This window comes from Aphelocoma coerulescens, chromosome 3, assembly GCF_041296385.1.
Source record: "Aphelocoma coerulescens isolate FSJ_1873_10779 chromosome 3, UR_Acoe_1.0, whole genome shotgun sequence".
Lineage (NCBI taxonomy): Eukaryota > Metazoa > Chordata > Aves > Passeriformes > Corvidae > Aphelocoma > Aphelocoma coerulescens.
Window position 1 is genome coordinate 108903348 of NC_091016.1, and position 24333 is coordinate 108927680.

A 24333-nucleotide genomic window follows, 5' to 3' on the forward strand; every position below is an offset into this window, starting at 1 on the left:
GTCTTTGATGAAAAATTTTGATTACTCCTCTGTAGTCTTCCTTGTTACTGATAGAAGGAGAAACTGTAGTCAGATACGCGAAAGAGAGGGCCACCTACAGTTAGAAAATAACAAAACTAATGTTAAGACCTGCCTTCTGCTGCTTGTTTATGCTTTCTTTTTGGCCAGATATACACATGTATATCAACTTTGGTGTTTGAAACTAACAGTGCTTAGTAGATACTCATACTCTGATTCTTGCCCCTAAGCTCTAACCTTTAAGCCCTTGAGCCAGCTGGTTAATCTTACCTGGACCTTTAGGTGTCCCTCTAAGTTTGTTGTATTCTATCTCAAGTAGCTTGACAAGCAGGATAGTGACAGACTCCTGCTATCACTAGCCCTTTTTAAACAGGATTACTGAATTTGCCTAATCATGACTGTTTATACTCTAATCATTCCCCTATTTGTGCTTCCTTATAGGCTGAAGATCAGTAAAGCAAATATTATCCTGCCTGTAACTGATATCAGGCATCCCTTTTTTTTCTTATTGTCATGCTTGACTGGAAGCACATGGAGCTTCTCTGAGTTGAAGGACAGGAAAAAATGTGATTTCCTTAGTGTTATCCCTCACTCCATATGAGGCAGAGTGCCTCATCAGCCTCTCCTTCCCCCAGGGCAAGGCAGACACCAAGAGCAGTGTGGATGGAAACAGGTGGATTTGGCTGCCTTCCTGATCCTGTGCAGTTTGTTTCTGCTTGCCAAGAGAAGCCTACCTGAGCAGGGCCGGACTGTGCTGATACCAGGCTGTTCCTCACCTCTATCAAAGGAGATGCCCTGCTTGCTTGGAGGCAGGAGGGAGGGGGAAACCCTAATGGCTTGTGAGGTTTTATAGAGTTCAAGGTCCTTCTTAGCAGCTGTAATGTTTCCCACCAGCAAAGCTTAGAGCTCGCTGCTTGAGCTCACATACCCCAGCCGTAGCACAGAACTGATACTGATCTTGACGTGTGATGTGTCAGTAGAGGCTTCATGGTTCGAGGTCACTGTGTGTTTGCATAGCAGTTCACATGGCTGGCTGGGTTCTCACTTGTCGTGCAGCTGCTGGGATGATAGAACTCCCTGCTTTAATAGGCAAGAACCACTGGGTAAAAACTAAACTTGATCCAGAGCCTTCAGCTTTCCTCTCCTGTGTGCTGTCACTAAATGAAGTTAATGTTATCTGTCTTCATCAGGCTGTTGGGAAAACTAGTTCATTGTTGTTTGCATAGGGTTTTGCATGTGAAAAGGGAAGGCCCCTTTGTTTGCTGCAGGTGTATTTTCCTCCCACTCAGAATTGCTATTTCTATTCTGAAATAGAATAAACTTTTCTCAAACATATAAAGAAAGACTTTTTTTTGTGTGGTGTTTTTGCCTTCTGAATATTTGTTTCATCCCACATATGTTGACATTTGAAAATAAATTTATTTTCGTAAAGTTTACTCTGTGGGTTTTTTACCAATTGCAGGCCTGAATAGGTGAGAACAAAAATTTTATGCAAGGTAATGGAGGGATAAAAATCCATAATGAAAACGGTTTACATGTACATCCACTTGGAATACCTACTCAAAGATGAAGATATGCCCACATCACAAAGTATTATCCTTGTCTCATTTGGCCAATTTCTGCTGTCTACTGATATGATTGATTTCTCTGAAGAAAAATTGTTCAACTTCTATAAATCTTACAATACACAGCCATGAATAATTGTGTATATAAAAAAAACAAGCCCACTTTTCAAAGGCTAGGCAGCTCTAAGTCTGTGTTGCCTTCTCTTTCTCGATACTCAGCTGGAATAAGGCACTTTTTTTTCCAGTGCATTTAGTTCTGGTTGCTTGGTCCTGCTTGTGGTTTCTGCAGCCTTTGATTGCTGTGTCTGCAAGGTTATTTGCCATGTCCTGATCTTTCTCAAGCTGAAGTAAACATCAGGCCTCCTCTTTCTGCATTCTTGATAGTACATGCATTTCTTCTTGCCTTACTTCCATCATTTGTTGACTGATGGGCCTGATGGTGCTGTTCCCTGTACTCAAACTGGCAGTCTTATGTGGAGCATTAGGAGGTAATGCACCTCATCCCTACTATGAACATCTTGTCTGTGGGTTGTTGTTTGCATTGATTAAGTAGTGTGTACCAGAGACTGCTGTGATATTTGGGTTTACTGTCAGAAGGAGTTTAGACAGAGGTAGAACCAAAGCAGCAATGTCTGCTGTGCTGTCCACAGGATGAATCAACAACCCACATTACACTAACCACAGCAGCATTTGCAATGGGTGAGTGTGTTCCTGCCAGGATGCGGTCAGTCCCCATACGAAGATTCTTCCAGGGGCTGGGAGGGCAGGGACTCTTGGACAAGAATAATTTTTACAGCTCAGGAAAGAATGCTCGGATGGTTTGTCATCAAACATGGAAGCACATGGGTTGTGTTTATCTTTCCCAGCCATCATCCTGTTTGGCCATCATGACAGGCAAGATGATGTGATGGCATTTAGACTGTCAATATAGTCTATGAAAGGGCTACAGAACAGCTGACAGAGTCTTTAAACACTGGCAGCATGATGGGAGAAAGAGGCATTTACCCTTGGCAATTTCAAACAAAAAAATGTCTTTAAAAAGAGGCCAAGTATCGGGAAGGTAGAGGCAGGAAACCTCTCAGAGGTCTTCCAAGTTGCTTGCCAGTTTGGGGAAAAACATGTATCAGCTGTGATGTTATCTATCTCTGGTCCTGGCCAAAGTCTCTTGGTGTGTACGTTCTTGTTCACAGCATAAGGCTCTGGATGTTTCCCTGCAGCAGAGCTCTGGAGTGCCTTGCACATGCTTGTCTTGGAGTCAAGGGTTGATAATGCTTGTGTTGCAGAATTTCTGTCTCTGTAACAAAACCAAGGACATAAAGGCTAAACATGTAAGAGTTCTCTGTTATTGCTTTCAGATTTGAAGTACTGCATGTCAAGATAAGTGGATTTTTTCTTCCTGTGATTTATTCTTAAGATGATAAATTAGGGTTTATAAAAATTTGAGTTGTAATTGTGAAGACTTCTTTGCAAGTTGGTAATTTTTTGTGAAAAAGTGTCTATAGAAGTGGAAATTATTTAAGTTCAAAGTAAACACTTCTAACGTACACCTGTCTCCAGTCGAGGTGGTTTGTGACTTTGAGTATAGCTTGCACTTGTGGATTTCGTCAGTATAGCTGACAGTTTATCTAGTAAAGAAAAAAAATCACTCCCACAGTCATGCATATGCCTCAAACTGATCTCTGTGATTAAGTCTGCAGAGGTATTTTCCAGTAAGTCACTCGTCAACTAAGTAGGATTAGGGTGATATTAAAATGCTAGGTTGTAGATCTACTGTAGAGAATTGGGCACACTGGAGCAGCAATGCAAGAGTTGTTCCAGGTTGAGCCTGTTATTAAGCAGCTATAGATTTGAGACAGGTTTATAACTACTTAACACAGGCCATGTAGTAAATTTGAAAGAAGTTTAAAAGCTCTCTGAGGAACCTCCCATTCTTTTTCTTTTCTCGCTCTTGTTTTCTTGTGTGCTGTAAGTATACCATGAAAATTTCTCAGAAAGTAGTTTTCTTTTTCTGTGAAAAACTAAGTTTAAAATAACATGGCTCCTATGACTGAAATGTTGGAATGGAAGGATACAGGCTCTTTAGGAAGGACAGGCAGAAGAAATGGAGGTGTCACTCTGTACATCAGTAACCAGCTGGAGGGTGTGGAGCTGTATTTCAGGATGGATAAGGAGCCGACCAAGAGCTTGTGGGTCAGGATTAAAGGGAGGGCAGGGCCAGGTAACTTTATAATGGGGTTTGCTAAAGGGAGTCCAACTAGCAGGCCGTACAAGAAAATTGGAGGGAGTTTTTATAAAGGCATGTAGTGACTGGACAAGTGGGAATGGCTTCACACTGGAAAAGAGTAGGATTAGATACTAGTATGGAATTTTTTACGATGATGGTGGTGAGGTGCTGGACAGGTTACCCAGAGAAGTTGTGAATGCCCCATCCCTGGAAGTGTTCAGGGCCAGTTTGGATAGAGATCTGAGCAACCTGGGCTAGTAGAAAGTGTCCCTAGACATTTAAGGTCTGTCCCAACCCAAGCTATGCTCTGATTCTGTGATTTGTCCTGTTACCACATGAGCATTCCTGTTGCTTTTAGAAATATCACCAAAATATTTAAAAAGGTAGCATATGATAGTTATATATGGCTACAAGAATCTCTTTTTCAGGAGTAGCAAAGACTCTAGCCTTATATCATTCTTCCCTCTTCAGAGAGCACCTGAGATGTAGGCTGCTTATTTTAGGGGAGTTTTTCTTCTTGGAATTGTTCAGGATTTTCTAAATGGAAAATATTTCTACAAAATGACATTCAGGTAAAAACTCTCTACCAGAGTGAATTTGCTATTTGGACAAAAGGGATGGGAGCTATTATTCCAAGAGTATTAGCCTTCGCCTGAGACATAGACACTCAGGTTTTTTTGTTGTGGAAGAAATTCACTCACTCTCACGCACACTGTCTCCCCTTGCCCCAGTGAGTATTGCACGCTGCATCACTGTAGTGTTATAATTTGAAGTTAAAATAGCACAATTACCCCAAAGATTGACAGGCAATGTGTCTACCAGTATAAATACCTATTCACCAGACTGACTGCAGAGTTGGCTTAGGGGAATTAGCACAGAGCAGTATAATAACCATGGTATTGCTCTGTCTTATGGAAGGAAAAGAGATCACCTTTTTTGTAGTCATTTCAAAGCAATGTAAAGAAAAATTCCTTGTATGCATAGCATAAAAATGCTACAAAAATACTTTAAAAAGTAGTTGATGCAGTAGTAGTTTTTGTCATCTCTGTAGCCCCGTCACATGAATTTTGAGCTTTAGCTTAGTATCCTATTAGCATAAAAGTGACCCATAGATCAAACTGTACATTTGTAGCTACAAGACACTAGAAAATAAATTCTCACTCAATATCCTTTCATATTCTTCATATTCTTTCCTAGAATGTAGGGCCCAAAGGGATCTTTGTATGCATCTACCCTGATGTCACTTGTAAAGTGGATCACAAAATACCATCCAGTGTTTCCTGAGTCTTCATGTGGTTGAATGCAAGTTTATGTAATTATATGTATGTGTATTTATGCATGTATGTTTTTAGATGTTCATCTAACCCTGCTTTGCAGATGATACAGAATTGAGACCAGCAATTTAGTCCACATGTTAATAATCATCCTATTTGAAAACATTTTCAGCTTGAGCTTTAAAAAATCACCCTCATTGAAAAAGCATGTTAGCCCTTTCTTGTGTTTCTGAAGTGCAGTGTAAACTCTTAGTGATTGTCTGCCCGAAGTGTAGGGTTATTTCCAAGGTTAATGTTTGTGCACAATAGCAACTGCCTTTGGCTATTTTTAATATTTATTGTTACTAAATGCATAGTAAAAAATTAATTCCCTTTCTTTTTTAGAACTTGATTAATGCTAGATTTCTTATTTTTATTTTTTTCCCCTTTCAGTTTTACCAGTGCATGTGTTTGGTTTTTTAAAAATTGTTTTCCAATACCAGCATGTGATGATTCTGCATGTAGTGCACAATTCATTTGGTGATGACTGTGGCCTAGTGCCCACGCTAAAATATATTTGAAGTTTTAAGAAATAAATCAAGTGATATGGTGAAGATATACTTGGCTCTTGTCATGTGTTTTTGGCCTTCCCAAAGCCCTGCACTGATATAAAAATTTCCCATATGATTTGGCATTTGCATCTGCAGCATTAGTGTAGTCAGAAGTCTCCATTTTGACAAATTCCACCTATCAGCTGTTAAGAAAATAGTGCAGGATAATCTTTTTGTCTGCCTAACTCTCAAATAAAAGGCGACATCTTGAAAAACCATTCCTTTTTTGCTGCAATAGCAGTAATAACATGTTCTTAAAAGTAAATCAGTTATAACTTTCCCAAACCATCGAAATGTTTTTAATTATGTGCATTTCATATTTTAAAATGACCTCAGGCACCAAATGAACACATTTTTTCTGTCAAAGCAGATGGTAGATTAGTGTTGCCCCCCATGTAAACAATGAAAGTCGAGATTCCTTTTTTGGAATTATGGTGGGGTTTATTTGGGGTTTGATGTCAGGAGAAATAAATCAAAGCACCAACATCAGAAGTAAGCGTGATTGTTCCTGAAATTCTTCTAAAAGAAAAGGAAAAGCAAAAAATTTTAATTCTTTATATATAAATTTTGCTGTGGCCTGTGCAGGTTTGTTAAGCTAAATGCAGCAGAGCAAGATTATGTGTTATGGTTTTGAAATTAGGCAAAAAATAAGCATTTTGATTCCTATATAGGTATGTTGATCTTTATAATGTTAGACAAAAAGATATGCAGCTCTAAAGCCATGGCACATCAGTGGTCACTACATGTACCTTTCTGAGTGGCACAAATCCTTGATGTACAAAAGTTAGAAGTACAACACCTCTTGCCAAGCTTTAAATACTACACTGTGCTTGGCAGCTTCAGAAGGGAAAATCATTCCTTTATTAGTCATCTGTCTCTGAGGCAACAGAAAAAAAAAGTGTTCCCAATTTATATAGGCAGCTTATAGTAAAACTGCTGCTGAATTGGGCTCTCAGTTGATCTTTGTGGGGGAATAGATCTGGGCTAAAACTCCTCAAAGTGGATGTGCTCCTGCACTTTGTCAAGGGGACAGCAAATGCCAGTAGGATTCATGGATTACCATGTGACAGAAAAAGTTATCCACACATCAGAAAGGACAACAGTGATGGGAAGAGGACAGAGCAGGTATGCACAAGGAGTATGTATGCACAGGGAACAATACGGGAGTAGTGCTCAGGGGAGCTAACTGGTCTCTTCTGACACACATCCATTAGAGGAATAATAAATACATTCCTCAGCATATTCGTTTTACATGGATCAGTGTACTCTTGTGACCTTATTCCAATCTCAGCCCTTAGGTATCTAATTTTGGTTCCTGTTTTCTCTGAGAAGAGGTACATAATACAGTTCATTTTGAATTTGTTTTGGGTGACTTACACTCCCACATTTTTTGTTTGTGCTATACAGTACTTTATTGCCTTAATGGAAGGAGTATGAACTTTCTTCCAGTATTGGGTCAAGTTGCATAGAAAATTAGCAAAAATCTGTCATATTTTTGTAATTGTTTTACAATGAATTTTTCATAATATATGATTGAATACCCAGTCCTGCTTTGTTGTTTTGCTTGCATGCTGCTGCGTTTCTGGTTACTGTAGCCTGTCTGATACAAGCTGCACATTTTGTGTCCGCTCTCAAGAGAAGCCACAGGTACCCTGTGCATCAAATTCCCTCGCAACCGCTTTGGGTTGCTCTTTTTCCACCCAAGAATTCTCAGGGGAGCCTTGAGTTGATAGCGTGTTTTATCCTCTGCCTATTTTCCAGCAGTATTCCGTAGCCTTGAGGCATTTGTCAGAAGGTGAAGTATGAGAGGTGCACTTGGTTGAGCTGATTTTGAGAAGGCAGGGGCCAATGCCTCATCAGGGGAAGGGAAAGGCCATGGATACTGCTCATGACAGGGATGAACTGTGTCGTTTCTTGGAAAATGAGAGGAAAGGGAAGCAAATCAAATAGGCTTTGGCAATAGTCCTAAACAGGTTGAGGAGGAGAATTAGCCACATTAATGATTAATGATAGCAAAGCTCATTCAGCTTGAAAAGTACTTTCTATAAGTACTAAGTGCTGGCATTAAAAATGTATGCATTTTCATTTTAATCCACACTTGGCATCTGCAAATGGAGAGGAAAGGGAAGAGCCAGCAGTGTCATTATAGGAGTACTAAAACCTCACTACAGCTGAAATTACAGCTTGCCAAGGTACGCAACCTAGGGCCTGGGTCTTGCAGAGCTCAGCCTGTTGGTTGCTGGTACTGACTCTCTTGAAGTGTTCCACCACCCGCCCTGCAGAGTTCCAAGTGAAGGCTTGGAAACCTTCTGCAAGTCAAACATCTTCTAAGTGAACAGTTGCCTCATTAAATCCCTGCTGAGGAAGACAAAGACTACATGTAGTCTGTCATGCATGGGTTTTTTTGCACAATTAAAAGTTTTATAAATATCAGTTATCTGATCTCTGTTTTTCTTTTCCAAGAAACTGACCAGCTTTCTCTAATGCATGGTAGGCACAGGGAAAGGGGGCTCTAACAGAAATGATTTGTTGTGCTATCAAGGTGGTGGCAAGTTGCCACCAGAAATGCTGTGAACCAGAGCAACAGAGATTGTGTGGGCAGGAAGTAACATCTTTGCTGCAATCAAGCTGCAAGAGGTAAAATTTAGAGTAATTTAATAGAGGTGTCTGAAAGGAGCTGAATAGACAAATCAAGAGGCAGAAGAGAAAGAGAAGAGTTTTGGAGTCTGAACTTTAACAGCTACAAGCCGCATGCCTGAGGCTTAGGCTGGAAGGTGCTTGTTGATGGGCTGTTTGATTGCGCAGGTTGAAGGCAGAAGCAGTTTGGGAGAAGCAGTTTTGTGCTCTGACCTGAAGTTAGGCATAGCAACCTTGGCAAGGTCAATGCAGCCCTTTGCCTTCCAGGCTGGTGGTGAGTCAGCAGCTGCATACCTTTTTCAAATGTCTGGAAATGGTAACTGAAATCCTTGTTTTGCCAGTTTGCTGCAGAGTGTGTAATCCTTCTTGCCTCCCACACAGCTGTATGCTGAGCTGGTTTCATTTCTCTCTGCTGTTGGTCTAGCCTCACTCTTTATTCACACATCTGCTAGGAGAGAGTTAGGGACCTCGTTCTGTAATTGTCTGCAGTGTGCTAATGCCAGCTGAGCTCACAAGCAGAATGAAAACATCACAGGGTGCCCAATCCACTGGGAAGCAGACCCTCGTGTGCTCTTTCTGTGTAGTGTTGGGCGGGTAGAAGTTGCATGGTATCAGCAGAGAGCTGGGTCTCTTCATCACTCCCTTGCCTTCCCAACAGACGCCTATGCATTAGCTCTCAGCTTGATGTAGGAAGGATGGAGGTGGAGGGGGGTGGTTGCTCTTCAAGAATAACAAGGTTTGATCTTAATTTGCCCTTGGTCAAAAATACCCACTTTTCTTCTCTGTTTTGTTGACAGCCGCGCGGTGCACTGCTGTGTTAGCGACTACATTTTCAGTTATGAGTTGGGTAAAATGCTGTGGTTGCTAGGGGAGAAAAGTATTAGTATTACCAATATTTATTATTTGGTCCCCATGGAAACTGTAGTTCTTCAGGGAGTCCTAATTCTCAAATTTTTCTTTTCTATGGAAAAGTTACTTCTTTAACCATGAAGTTGAAATAGTTATTTTCCAGGAATAGATGGCAAGATACACAGCTCCCTTTGTACTCTAGTATGCTTGACAGATGTCTGTCTATGGGGAATTACTGCTTACTAAGCTATGTTGTGGCTTCCAGTTACACAATGATCTTCAGAGTGTGGTTAATCTAATTGTGTCATGGAGGTGTTTTATTGTTTTTGCCCCCTCTGCTTCCTGTTAGATTTGTGCTTTCCCCCACTGTTATTTTTTAATTTGCTGCATATTTTAAATTGATGAAGAGTTATTTTGTTAATTTTGGTTTAAGTGATCCTAGAGGTCCTTTTCAACCTAAATGATTCTATGGTTTTGATAAGGAAATTAACTTGCTGTTTTCTGCTTGTAGCAAAAGCTATGAGTGTGGCTCATGGCTGTAAAAGGGACACAGTAGTACCTGTTTGATTTCAAAGTTTGAATTCTTCAGATTTTTAGACTAAAGCTGTTAAAATACTGAGTGATTTATCCTTCACAGAATAGTTAACTCAGTGTTTGGCTCTCTTACAGTGCCTAAAACAGTATGTGGAACTTCTGATCAAAGAAGGTCTAGAAACAGCAATCAGCTGCCCAGATGCTGCCTGCCCAAAGAGAGGTCATCTGCAAGAAAATGAGGTTCGCTTTTCCTGCAAACAGGGTGTTTTATTTTCCTTACAGGATGTTTAAATAGGTCTTGCTTTTTACGTTACAGCTTCCATTGTTGACAATATATGTCTTAATTAATTCTTCAAAGGTCAAATACTCTGTCTCTGTTTAAAAGGACTTAGATTATTACTGTTCCTAACTAGAATTTTTTTCTTCTTTTCCTTCTTTGAACAGATTGAGTGTATGGTTGCATCAGAAATCATGCAAAGGTATAAGAAGCTACAGTTTGAAAGAGGTAACACGTGTAACACTACCCATTGAAGGCTGTGAGAATGGGTTTGTTTCAGAGTGATCCTATAAATCTGAATCTCTGTACATGTTCTTGAAGTAGCATTGTGTGTTAATTGTATGAGGAATAAGACAACTCTTTGTAGAAATTAAAACAATTTATTAAAACAGAAAAATTGAAAAATTGCAAAAAACTAACAAAATATAAAAATTTGGGATCCAAGTGGCTCAAGGTATGCCCCAGGAGCGCAGGGATTCAGGAACTTAGGCTTAAGGCAGCTCTGAACCTCAGGTAGAGGAAAGAAAAAAAAAACAAAACTTGCAGTCTAGGCTGGTCAAAAAGAAATCTATTTCTAAAAGCCCCTAGAAAGGGGTAGGTTTCTCCAGCACTGCCTTAGCAAGCTGGAGAGGAAGGGAGAATGAGACACGTGTCTTTCTTTTGCTTTCTTTTATAGCTTTTGCTCCGCCCACAGTCCGCCCACAGCCCACCCCTTTGGTTCAAGGTGATTGGTGCTCTCCCTTTGACAGACCATCTCCGGCCACCAATGGCTCCTCCTGGTCAGAGGGGTGATATTAGTTGAGATAAGGGTCATGTGCTTATGGGGGCTGGGCTGTTTGTTGCAACTGGGGTTTTTAAAATCTGCCTTGAAACCAAGATACAAGTAAAACAAAAAAATACATCCAACACATCTTAAAACACTTGTAAAAGTATACAGTAAACACAGGAAGACCATAAAAACTTGATTAGTGTACCTGGACTGATGGATTGATTTAACATTCAATTTAAAAATATTAAGCTCAAATTAATTAAAGCACTTAATATGCAAAGACCAAGCACAAATAGGGATTTCATGTATGACAATTGCTTGGTCATCAGAAAGAAAAACCCTAAAACCTAAAAAGTAATTGCTTCTGTTCTTGCCTGCATGATTCCCAGAACTGCAGCACTCTGGGAATAAACTAAGGAAAGAAAATTGCTATGTATTATATTCCTAAATAACTAAGGGAGGGAGTGACTTCTATTTTGAGCTTTGCTGTTTAAGTTGACTACTAGTACTGGAGGGGCTGGAGAAGAATACTGACCTCTTTCACAGAGCCAGCATTATCTCCTGGGATGGCATTTGGTACAGAATTAATGGGCAATTCTGTGTGTAATGATACAAGCATGTTAAGAACATAAGCTGACTGTGTGCCTGTGGAGATGTGGAATGGTGCGGCCATAGAGAACTTACAGTAAGGTTTTACTGAGGGCAGGACCCAGCCTAGAAACCACTGCAATAATTTAGTGCCTTCAGTAGGCTTTGAAACATGAAATGACTTACGTGTAAGGAGCCTCCAAGAAAGGGAGGAAACTGTATCTTATGCTATTGTTAATCATGTGGTTACATTAGGGTAGAAGTCAGCTTGAAATAGGTTCCTCTGGGCAAGGCATTGTAAAAACACTTTCTGGTGGGTTTTACGGCATAGTATACGCTGTATTTAACTTCAAGTACAACTGTATAAAAACACATCTCATTCTCAGAGCAAGTTTAGTTCAGTGAATGAAAGTGGGCAGTTAATTGAGACTTGTGAAACTCACTTTGGTTTGGTGCCTGTTTGCAAAGCAGGCCAAATTTATGTCAAAGTAGGTTGCATAAATTAAAAAGCTCCTTTTGAAAGTTTGTGTCTTCAAATGCTGTGCCAGTCAACCTCAGCTGGAATGCATTGTTATGGAAGGCTGATCTTGTATCCGCCTTTGAATTTGGTTCTTTTATGTCCCTTTGCAGAAGTGCTTTTGGATCCATGCCGGACTTGGTGTCCATCCTCTACTTGCCAGGCAGTTTGCCAGCTCCAGGAATCAAGCCCACAGGACCCTCAACTGGTGCAGTGCAAAGTGTGTGACATTGAGTTCTGCTCTGCTTGCAAATCTAATTGGCATCCAGGTCAAAGCTGTCAAGAGAACATGCCAATCTCTTTTCTTCCAGGAGAAACAAGGTAAGATACTGCAAAAAATCAAGTATTTAGAAGCTAAACACTCAATCGTTGAACAAATCGGATTATGAATAGTAAAGAAGCATTTTCCTGATGTTTTGTTCTAAAGCTGTTTCCTTCACTTAGTCATTCCTGTTCTTTTAATGCTGTATTCTAAAACTGAATAGCTCTTGGCAGCCTTACTCTTTGCCGCCATTCCCAGCAAAGCACAAAGGAGCTGCTTAAGCCTTTGGCCTTTTGCCCCAGTGGGAAAAATATGACATCCAGGCAGCTCATCAGCTTCCCTTGAGAGATGATCTTGTTACTGCTGCTCTCCTGGACAATGTGAGAGTTGATTACATCATGCCAGACAGTGATTTTTAGGATACCCTGTCAATCATCCCCTCTGCTGCACATTTGGCCTATGATCTTAGGTTCTGTTTCGAGTGGTCTCTGGTGGCAAACTGCAGCCACTGAATAAGAAAGGCCATTGTGCATGTGTTCCACATCATGTTTGGGCTTTTTCAAAGATTGTATTGCACTCCAAGGCATCATTAAAGCCCTGCCCATCCTTGGACTTAGTTACTCATAACTTATCTTCTTTGACACTTTGCTGTAACAGATGACTAGCTAGGATGCTGTCACGATGAGTTCCTGATCAAATACACTAACTTTTGCACATGCTTTTGTGTGTCCTTGACAAGAACTGAAGGTTGCTAAACTTCATGGTGATGTAACAAACTTAATCTATTTTTTTTTAGTGTTCTGGTTGCTTTTAGTTTTCATTTCACACTTCATTTTTTTACTCTACTGAGTAAAAGTAAAATTTGTTTTTTCATATTCTGGAGCATAATGTGCCTCTTAGCAGCATTTGGAGTTTCATATACATTTTATGTATACAAAGCATTTTTTTCTAGTACAGTCGCCCCTAGTGTTAGTAATTAGTGTGTGTCCTTTTATCCTGCTGTTGGGCAAATCAGTCAATCAATCAATCATCAGTCCTGTTTTCCAGCAAACTGTTGATTCCCCATCAGTCATTATTGTATTTCACACTGGCAGTAGCTGCAGGAATTGTCATTTAAGGTACATTTTAGTTGTTAGCATAAAACCTGCACACAGTAGAAAGCTACTCAAGGGAGATAAAAGTTGTTCCACTGTTTCAACATTCCTCTGTGTTGTGCCCATTATGTGAGGGGACACCTGTGGTTCTGCACACTTGTGCAAGAAGAGTCAGTGCTGACCCTAACTCATGAATAGTGACTTGTTAGGACTCTACTGACAAAGTTTAATTGAAAGAATGAAAGAATAACATGTACCAAAACCTTAGGGTTCTTGATTTGGGAGGAAACTCCTGGGGAGAGTCCTCAAGGAAGGCACAGACGAGTAATCTGTCCCTGGTGCCCTAGTCCAAAGGAATGTGGTCTGGGGTTTTTTGTGCAATCAAGGGATTGTTTCTTCATCTGAGAATGAAAGGGGAGAAAAGGAAAATAATCTAGATGTACAAAACATTTAGGTGTGAGCTAGCTGCTGCTCATCTGATACATTACAGGAGAAAACTGTTCAATATCTATTAGTACCACTCTACAGCAAAACCAGCTGGTTTTTACATGGTAAAGAAAACATCCTAGCTTTTACGTAGACACTGTAGTCATTAAATATCTTTTTCTAGACTTATGTTTGAAAAGTAGTGTGTAGCCAAAATAACTGAATAATAAAACTCACTTGAATACCTGAATCTCTAGTAATTTCTCTTTTTTTAAACAAAAAAGCAGGCTTGCCTTCGTAGCACAGTTCTTAGACATTCTTCTCTAAACTGACATGGCCACACATTTTACTAATTTCTCACTCTCTCCCACAGTTCAGTTTTTAAAATGGAAGATGATGATGCTCCAATCAAACGCTGTCCAAAGTGTAAAGTTTACATTGAACGAGATGAAGGCTGTGCCCAAATGATGTGTAAGAATTGCAAACATGCCTTTTGCTGGTACTGTCTGGAATCTCTTGATGTGAGTACATGCAATGCACTCTGGCTCTCAGAAGCTTAAAAGTTCATTGCTTTGCCATCCAGCTGTCTCTTTAATCAATTAAATAAATAGCTCACTAGCTTCTGGCCATAACTCACCAGAGCTGATGCTGGGAGTTGGATAGGATTTGTATCCTCTGTTTTACTTGTCTGACCTGTATGAACTTAGTATGTGGTCTGAGTCAGTAAATAATTACTAAATAGTTATATTTTATGACAATAATCTGTTCATAATCTTTACATGGCACCTAACATGGAGAGGGGTGTGTCTTTTTTGTTTCCAGTAGTGACTTTCAATGTTGCCTTTCTTGAAGGCATTACAGTATGAGACTAGAAATGCTTTTAGTCTGAGGAAATTTAAAAAAACTAGATGTGGTATGTCACTAGCAGTCAGATTTGTTTACCATTCATTGTATTGTTGGACAAGAAATAGATCTGACATAGGAGAAGGAATGCAGTGTTCTCACAACACCAGGAATTTATTGGTCTATAAGCTGCTGCTGTCATATGTTTATATTGTTTTATAATCAGCCTGTTATCATGCCTACAGATCAGAGTATGTACAATACACAGCATCTGTTTCCATGTCATCAGTTTTACTTTATAACATTGTTGACAATAGCAAAGGAAATTAGGTTCCTGAAAGCTACTCCAACTATTCAAATCCTGTGGTTGTCCCATTTGAATACTTAACTAACAATCCTGAAGTCACAGGCTTCTCACATGCTCTCATAGATAAAAAAAGCAGTGTTCACTTATAAGTAGGCCTGCAATCTTGGCTGGTTTGTGAGAGGCTTACAGGACCGATAGGGACATAATATCTGAAAAATCTGTTCTCCTTTCTGTTCTGCAGCTAGGTAAAGGAACCAGCTTTGGGAAGTCTGCAGTTACAAGTACTGATTTTCCTTTGCTCCTTCTGTATGTGTGTAAAATACATGTAATGGTTGGCTTATCTTCTTGGATTCTCTTGCTAAACTTCATGCTAGCATTTAAATATGCAGCTTGAGACCTTTTGGGAGAAGAATTTGTTGTATATCTACAACACACGCCAAACAAACCTGTTTGTGAAGACACCTAACTGTAAACAAAGCACTTTGGAAAGGTTGGACATGGCTGTGTCTGCTTGCTTTTATCTTCTGTGTGATTCCTGGGTTTAAATTGTCAGGATATAGTATTTTGTAACTTGAAGAACTTCTGCTTATTGCCTACCTTCTCATTTAATATTTTGTAGGATGATTTTCTCCTTATACATTACGACAAAGGACCTTGTCGAAACAAGCTGGGGCACTCCAGGGCATCTGTTATCTGGCACAGGACACAGGTAAAGCTCAGATCTTTGAAAGCTCTCTACAGGTCTGCTGCTGTCATAGTGCCTCATTTTAACACCTTAGGGTAAGATTCTGTGCCAAATGGTAACTGACTTTCATAGCAGATGAAAAGAGGGCAGTAGCTTGGAGTGGAACAATTAGCTCTCCTGGAGAAGACCCTCCTTGGCAAAACACCACTGAGAAACCAGTAAAGATACGTTTGCAGAGCCAGTTCAGTGCCAGTCCAGATATGTTCTCACTGAGTTTGGAGGATGAACTAGGTTGCCACCGTCAGTATTATTTTCAAGCAAGCTCTTCCTGCAAGGCATTTTTAGCTCTGGATCCAGAGCTGGAAAGGAATTAACCTGAATAGAGTCATTAACTAGCTATGGACTCCATCTGACTCATTCCTGTAGGCTGGATAGAAAGTTAACCCTGAAGGTTTTTCAGTAGTTTCAAACAGATTCAAACTGACAATTGCAGAGAGTGTGGGAATACCTCTTGTAGTCTAGATTCAGTGTTGCTAGACTCAGCAGGAATGCTGGTAATAAAAGAGCTCTCTGCAGCACTTTGATGCATGCAGTATAAATGCTCGTGTGTGACTTGGTCCAATCTACCGCCTTTACAGTCACTTCAGAGATACGGGGACATCTGCATATCTGAGTCATCTCTTCCTAAATTAACTGTGTGCCTGTAAAAAGCTACCTTAGCTTCAGATGAGGTACTTTCCTTGAAGTACAGATGTCTTCCCATGTGAGCAAAAACACCAAGTCTATAGAATAATCATCAAGTCTGGATAAACAGCTAAACTGAAATACAGAAGGATCTCACCCCTCCCACCCACACCACTGGGTGTCTGAGCTGTGGACTGGGTTTTGCTTGGATTAGCCAGTGGTATCTCAGGAAGTGTGTGGGTACATTAAGCTTACTTGATAAAGCTGTAGTATGAGGTGATTAATCTGATCTTTGGAATATGCTCTAAGCCATTGCAGTTTGTGCAAATCTGTTTGATACATGGAATGTTTGATAATCTGGTCATTGTTGAGAAAGGTGATAATTCACTACTAGTCAAGATATAATTCTGCTAAACCCACTGAAGCCAAATCAACACTGCAATTGTTTCCTTATGTTAACTTTGAGTAAGTTGTTAAATTTCTTCTTAGATTTATCCAAAGCAAGTTGAGGTGAGTCTTTGGTTTGTTTTTTGTGGGTTTAAAAAAATACTTGTTTTGGCCAGAGAAAATGGCTTGATGCCTAGTAGGGCAGCAATTTCTTCAGAAGAAAAAGAACCAAGTAAAAAGTAAATAAGTAATACTCAGCATGCAGTTTGACTTAAAAATAAACACCTCCCCCCCCCCCGAAGACCACATCAAAAAACAAAACCAGCAAAACAAAAAAATGAAACTTGATGATTTATTTGATGGCATATTGAGGCTGAAAGGAAGGTGTAAATAGATGTTTTATATTAATTACCAGTAGTCAGTCTGTTGCACTGAATTGCCAAGTTCTAGCTTGGCTCTGTCTGACCAGTGCACTCAGCCTGGCCTGCAAAGAGCAGCATGACAATAGTTGCAGCTCATGTTTTTTAAAGATGCAAATTGAACTTTGGTTTCTGGGAAATAAATGTAAAGATTAGTAGAAGTTGCATCAGATTGTCAGCACCACCAAAATAAAGAAAATGAGTTGTGAAACGTGCCCACCTCTGAAGCTGAAAAAGAAATTGTTGCTGGGAAGAAATAAAATCGTTAGAGCAAGGCAGCTCGGGCTCCTCATGGCTGGGCAGCCGGGGCCGGAATGCTGCTCAGGGTGGGTGCGTGTGCGCCGGGAGCGCTGTCCCACAGCGCCATCTCCTGCGGCTGCCCGGCGCTCCCACCGCCGGAATTCCGCGGCAGCACAACCTCGGACCATGTGCAAGATCATCAACACCAAATTATCCGTGGCCAGCAAAAGTACTACTGCATCGTCCCATCTATACCGTGGCTAATTTAATATTTGCCAGCTAATTGAAGTGGCGTATCTAGCCCTGACTAGAAGAATCCTTAATGAGTGATGCACTCTAATTTTGTTTCACCTTCTGCTGTGAGGTTTTGCTATTGCATTAGCAATCCACTCTTGCCTTCATTATTCAAAATTATTCAGAGACACTCTCATGTGAATAAATCTAAATTATTTTCTCAAATAATTTGTGGGCATATTGTTGCAGCATCACTTTTAGAGTTGCCTATGGCGAATGGGAAACTTTCTCAGGCAATGAAGCTCAACTTGAATGTTTTTTAAATAATTTTCCAAATCCATGCTCTGTAGAAATTACTGCTTTGTCACATTGACCGGATGGGTAAATCTGTGGTCCTCTGGTGGGACATTTGTGGGAGTATTCCCAGATGCTCTGAACACCACCAACACCTTGACTAATTGTTCTTGAAGCTTTCTCCAGAAAAAAAGGGAGCATCTGAAAGTGGAAGTCTTAACTTTCTTGTAGCCTTGATTCCAATATTTAGTATTTAGGTTCGATCCAGAAAAAAAGTAGTGATTTGCTTCATTATTTGTTTGAGATAAAGGAAGACTCAAAAAGGCAAATAGCCTTCTGCATCACTTTGTATGATAAAACAGTTGTGTGGCACAGTTTGACTGGAGCCATGAAACATGAACATTCATACTCTGCTTTCACTCACATTTACTGGTCACAGGAGGTGACTGCAGTATACCTGTGGGAGAGTCCTGGCTCTGATAAGGTCAGTGGCCTTTGCTGAAGTCTTTGATGGACACAGATAATGCAATGGTGTCAGCAGACACAGAATCTAGGCAATGCTATCCCTGACTCAATGCTATCCCTTTCTCTTACAGGTAGTAGGCATTTTTGCGGGATTTGGTCTTCTACTTTTGGTGGCCTCCCCTTTCCTTCTACTTGCTACGCCATTTGTTCTGTGCTGCAAGTGCAAATGTAATAAAGGAGATGATGACCCTCTACCTACCTAGCCTGGGAGAAGATTGGACTCATCACAACATGTTTTGATTTTACTGTTATGTTTCCCTCTTGCACTTACATTGCTCTAGCCTTACGTGCCCCATTCTGCTTTTCATTGACACAGTCTTGATTCCAGGAACTGTTGTTACTACCGTTGTACAGATCACTTGATAATAGACAAGGAGGGTAATAGAAGGCAAGTTAGGTGCTAAAGGGAGACCACAGACCTGAGTAGCTATCTGAAATGAAGAGGTGATACTGCTAAATATAGTACAAAAAGTTGGTGCTGCCTTGCTGGTGAACTGGAAACTGTACTGAATGACATCAGCAAACCAAGCTGAAAAAGCATACAAACTTCTGCATATCTATTTGCTTCCAAATTTGGTGTCTTAAACATATGTTTTAAGTTGTCTACCATTTAAATCAGATAGTCAACTTTGTGTGACTTTATTACACATCTGTTTTTGTTAAAGCCATCACAATGTCCTTTTTAGTACTTATTTTTCCAAGTATAACAAAATTAGTAAGGTGCATATAGGCCATCCTATGCCTTTCTTGAAATTTTGGGAGGATCAGAGGGACAAGTTGGTCCTATTGCCTTCCACGAATTTTATAAAGTCTTACAGGAAATTTGTTTGGTTAAAAGCTATATTTTAAAATTAATTGATGAAGCTGAAAGGTTGAGTGGTGACACAAACTTGCTATTTAATCAAGTTTCTTTTAAAAATGCATTGATGGTATTGATTACCCCTGGACCACTAGTGTTTTTCTGAATTGCTATTTTTTGCTGTTGTTTAGGGTTCTAGTACACTTATAGGGCTATGTAAGTTCTAATCCAGGTATCTTAATCTTTTTATAGATACATAGATATATATATAGATATAGATATATATAATCCTATTTAAACCAAATGTGTAAATAGCTGTGCTATTGAAATATTTTGGAAATTCAGGATAGCTTGCTTCTGTCTTTAGGACAACTATTAAAAAATACAGGACTAACATTGCTATTTAGCAGACTCTAGGGTTATCAATGAGTCTTTCTTTTTAAATACAAAAATACGTCATGGTTATCCCTGTAGTTAATATGAAAATGCCTGGGATATTTGTGGAAATTGTACTTTGCATTTAAACTACTTAGCCCATTTTCCAGAGTTAATATTGTATGATATGTGGTGTATTGTGTTAATAACAATACTGTGACAAAATAAGTTTTTATTTGAGAACTAATCACTTGATAGTTCTGCAGAGTTCAGTGCTGTGTTTTCAGGGTAGTAAAGTGTGCTATTCAACATACTACATCTTTGAGGTTTCTCTTTAAAAATATTTTGTTGAAAACCATTTTGCTCTGATTTTAAAGTCTACCAGAATTTGACTAATAACTTCTTGCCATGAAATATGAAGCACCTGAGACAATGTGTATGTCTGTAGTACTGAAACAAAACATTGTTTTGAATGGCTTCTGGACTGAAGTTGTACTGCATTTTTTCTTCATCATTTATTTCTGTGTGTCGGCAGTGTACTGAGATGGATGAATATCTTGAAGCCAAGATAACTTTCCACTGAAAATATCTTAATATCCTCAAATGGATCTGGCTGCTGTCACAGGCTGGGAATATGTTTTCATACCTCAACCATAAAAAAAAATCCTTGTTATCTTTTGTTTTACACTGTCTATCTGTTAAATAAAAATATTGTAGGGTACAGTTTTGAAAAGGGACAATTTCTTTTTATAAAACTTCTCTCCTCCCTTATCTTCCAAGTTTAGTGCTATCCAAATACAAACTGTATATAACCAGAGATTTTAGCTCTAGGAGCTGAAGATTATCTGCATTTCACTTACTTGGCTGGATTTTAATGAGTTCAGCCTCTGTAATGTGAATAAAAAGGATAGCTGGTTTCCAGCAAATCTGAACTCCTTGTGATATCTTCAGATTATTTATGGCAATGCACAGTTCATATCTTTTGTTATCTGAGTATTTTTAGTATTTCAGCTATCTTTATTACTAAAAATTGCTTAGTTGTTAAAGAATATCCATAGGGAAGTCTGGGTAGTGCATTTGATCCCTGTTTGCCAGCTCCCAGGGGTGTGTGAAGCACTGCTGACTTGAGCAGGCAGGGAAGTGCTTCTGTTCCTCTGGCTCTGGCATCAGCTCAGTCCATCTCCCAGAGGAATCCCAAGCCACACACCTGAGTTGTCCTGCGTCACAGCTTCATTGTGCAGAATTAATGGAAACCCTTCTGCAAAGGACAGCTTCCTGCAGGTAAGCTTGAACTATGGCCTTTCCTCCTTGGCCCTGTAATTCTGTTTTACTGGAGAAAAAAACTCTGGACAATAGGATGTAAAGACTTCATGGGTTATTAATTTTCTATCTGGGGGCACTGAGGGATTTTGCTGTATTGTGGCTGTGACTGATGACCGGTTCTCCTACTGGGATCATAGTAAGCAGGAGAGGTTCAGTGGCCTGTGAACAGTATTGAGTGTCCTGGTATGAGGAGGTTTATTTTCTCTGTGACTTTCTTAGAGGTTTTATGTGGAAATACAGCAAAATTTGACTTTTCCAAAGTGCTGTGCAGCCAGTTAATAGTCAATGTCAAAATTAATGCATTTCCAGATTTAAAAGAAAAAGGAAAGAGAAGTAAGTTCTTTGCAAATACAGAAATTTTAAAATGATAATTTATAATTGATACTCACAGGTAACATTATGTATAATCAGAAAACTCTGTCAGTATTTCTCTGATCTCAACATACTTGAATTTCTACTGGTGATTTTAACGACACAGCTCTTGTTTCACATCCCGGCTGTTGGAATAGACTATATGCCTACATATATTTACCAAATACCTACCTAGTCTCTTCAGGTTTGCTAAATGTCATTCCATTTGTATTCTCGGGGATTTTTTGTTTGTTTTTGTTATTGTTAATATTATTATTACTACAATTACTATTTTTAATGCTGATTTGGTTCCAAAGTAGCAACTTTTGGTGGTGATGTATTAAGTTCAGGATGCTTTTATGTTACAGCTTATGTTGGTACTGTGACATTTAATACCCTAAAACTGAATTGTAAATACATCATTTTAAACTCTGACATTTAAACCTGCAATGGGAAAGGGAATGTTTGTTTCTTCTTCTTTTCAAATGAAAATCTGTTACAACAGCTACGGCTTTTTAGGTTTGAACCAGAAAAATAAGTATCACAGCATGATTTCTGTTGCATTTTTATGGTTATGCTATTATTTAGGGGGTGTATATTCACACAGAATCGTAGAATATTCTGAGTTGAAAGGACCCACAAGGATCAAGTCCAGGTCTTAATTGAAAGGCCTGTTTGTCAATGCTGTTTAATGGAGTTTGTAATAGTACATCATCTGCATGTTCTTCTGGGGTGTCATGTGGTGTCATGTCTAGCGAGTGTGGAGTCCCCAGCTCCAGAGGCTGTGCATCTCCCTAGGCTTGCCATTAGTTGGGCTGAAGCCAGTCCTGAGAGAGATCAGGAGTGCAGCCCACTTCAGTGGTGGTAGTGTTGGGTTTTCCCCTGTGACATTGGACAAGTCACTTGCCACCTTTTATCTCAATTTAACCATCTTATAAGTGAATGGACCAGTGTTTACCTCAGGAGGGTTGTGGGGGCAAATTCATTGGTTTTGAGGCTCTTCAAAATGAACAGTTATATGTAAAAGATTACTGTAGTTTTATGTTAATATTTCAGTTGTATTCATGTTGGCATTCATCCTGAAGCCTCCTACTACTGACCTTAGCATGTCAAGAATTTAGGATACTGTCCCCCACGTACTAAGAAGCATGATCTTTCCTCAGATACTCTGGTGCATAAATTAGGCAAAATCCCTAATAACAGCTGACTGGATCAACTCTTCAGTGTACAGCTGAGCTCCTGACATGCAGAACACAATCAAAATTAGTGAAAAGCTGTCATTTATGGAGCTGACAGGATAAAATATCCATAGGTCAGAAAAATACTAAGTTCTTTTTTAAAAAAATTGTTGTGGGCAGGAAGATTAAAATGAAGTTCTGTGTGCATTTCATGTATAGGCCTTTTACTGTATAGGAATAAATATTTTTAATGCAGACCATTATCATTCTAGTGAGGTGCAGCATGCATAAACCTTTGTGCAGGTTTGCTTTTTTTAAAACCAAAGTTTGTACATTTCATGTACACAATCTAAAAGCCTGAGGAAAACAAGTAAATTACAGTTGTTGATGACAGTGATATTAAGGACATCAAAAAAGCCAGCATCAGCCCTTAATTGCTCATGCACTTGTACTAAGTAAGGCATGCTGTTTGTGTTTAGAGCCCTGTGGCCTTCATTACTGCTTTGATTTGTGTATATAAGAATTCCAGGAACATTAGGTACAGGTACATGGTACATAACTGAACCTTTCTTGATCATTTTATTATGATGTATTTTAAAATTGTATAGGGATAAGCGTGAAGGAGTCATGCATATGTATAAATAATGTATTTGACCAGTGTAAAAACAGTTCTGTTGATGTATTTGAAATGTAAGTGCATTTTGTGCCACTAACACTGTGATGTATAAAGGAGCTGTTGAATGCCTTTTAATGTGGTGTTTTGTACTTTGAATCATATTGGAGAGTTTAATTTGTAATTTCAATAGATATTTTAAATGAATGTGTTTCCTGTGATTCTTCATAATGACTTTACCTGTGCTTCTCTGCCTCTCAGTCCTTTGGAGCAAGAACAGCCTGCGGCCTGGAGACCTCCTGCCACAATTCTGGGCGTAATTGTGGTTTCTGACTTATCATCTCCCAGCTTAGCTAAAAGAGGGAATCTGGGTATCTCTAGTGCTAATTTGGTGCACAGCTGGGTCCTTGGCCTAGCTCCTGTTGCAGTCCAGGGATGGATGCTCTAGCCAGGTGAATGTGCTGCCCCAAGGATCACTCTGAGGTGTGTGTGTGTTCTTGCACCATGGGTTTAGGTCTGGTGCAGGTGGCTGCAAGCAGCTTGTACTCCCCTCAGTCTGGTGGTGTGGAAGTGAAACTTAAAGGCAAAGCCCAATCTCCTGAATGAGTGTATTTAACTCTCCAACAGTGGTAGTGACTTCTCATTCTTGACTCCATCAACAAGCACTTTGCATTTTGCCTAAACTGCAGTTGAGAGTGGAGACTTTCCTTTAATCCCCACAGTTTATTTCTCACTTGTTAGGGTACAATTTGTCTATACCCATAAAAAAAGCACAGGCACTATTTCTTCAAGAAAACAGTGTGCATAAATAATATGCATCCATGTGCTTTATACCTGACAACTTTAGAAAAGGCCACATAATAGCTGCTACTAGGTCATTTCTTCTTTCATTTTCATGAAGCATAATGATTTTTCTCTGTCAGGGTAAGATCAAGTTAGATATTTTGTTCAATTAATTGGGCAGAAAATAGTCTCTAAAAGCCACAAGGAGTTTTGACCTCTTCTAGGAGCAGGTATTAGTAACAAAGTGATCTTTCTGCTTGCTTCTGCTACTCCCACACTGGGTTGTTTTCAATTAGCGTATGTTTGGTGGTGTAGTTTTCTCTTGGAGAGTAGGATTATTTCTCAGTCACGTGCAATAACTGTGTAGTTTAGTGATCTTTAGCTCCTGGACAGTCCCTCTGTTTGTCCACCAGGTGCAGCTCCCCTTGCTATAGAAGGATTTTATAATCCCTGCCTTTCATATGTGTGACTGGGCTTCTGCACAAGTCTGTCATCAGAGAATCAAGCACTGCAGAAATTAAATGGAGTAACAGTCAACTGTCTAAAATAAGAAAATTTAAGTTGAATTCTTAGGTGACAAACTTCTAGCACACGTATGTTCTAGTAAACAGTGTCCAGGATCATTCAGTTGCCAGAGCTGAACCACATCAATAGTAGTAAGTTCTGTTA

At 39.5% G+C, this 24333-nt stretch overlaps 1 protein-coding gene across 3 annotated transcripts in view; it reads left to right on the top strand.

Annotated features, from left to right (window-relative positions):
- The window catches only part of RNF144A (ring finger protein 144A), a 66084-nt gene extending 42996 nt beyond the window's left edge, over positions 1 to 23088 (top strand). For all 3 annotated transcript variants that reach the window (XM_069011544.1, XM_069011543.1, XM_069011545.1), the window contains 6 exons: positions 9827 to 9931; positions 10136 to 10196; positions 11956 to 12163; positions 13998 to 14145; positions 15394 to 15483; positions 18314 to 23088. In XM_069011544.1, the coding sequence (XP_068867645.1) occupies positions 9827 to 9931; positions 10136 to 10196; positions 11956 to 12163; positions 13998 to 14145; positions 15394 to 15483; positions 18314 to 18445 (744 nt within the window). In that variant the 3' untranslated portion in view covers positions 18446 to 23088. The remainder of the gene's footprint in view (positions 1 to 9826; positions 9932 to 10135; positions 10197 to 11955; positions 12164 to 13997; positions 14146 to 15393; positions 15484 to 18313) is intronic.
- Positions 23089 to 24333: the final 1245 nt, after the last annotated feature.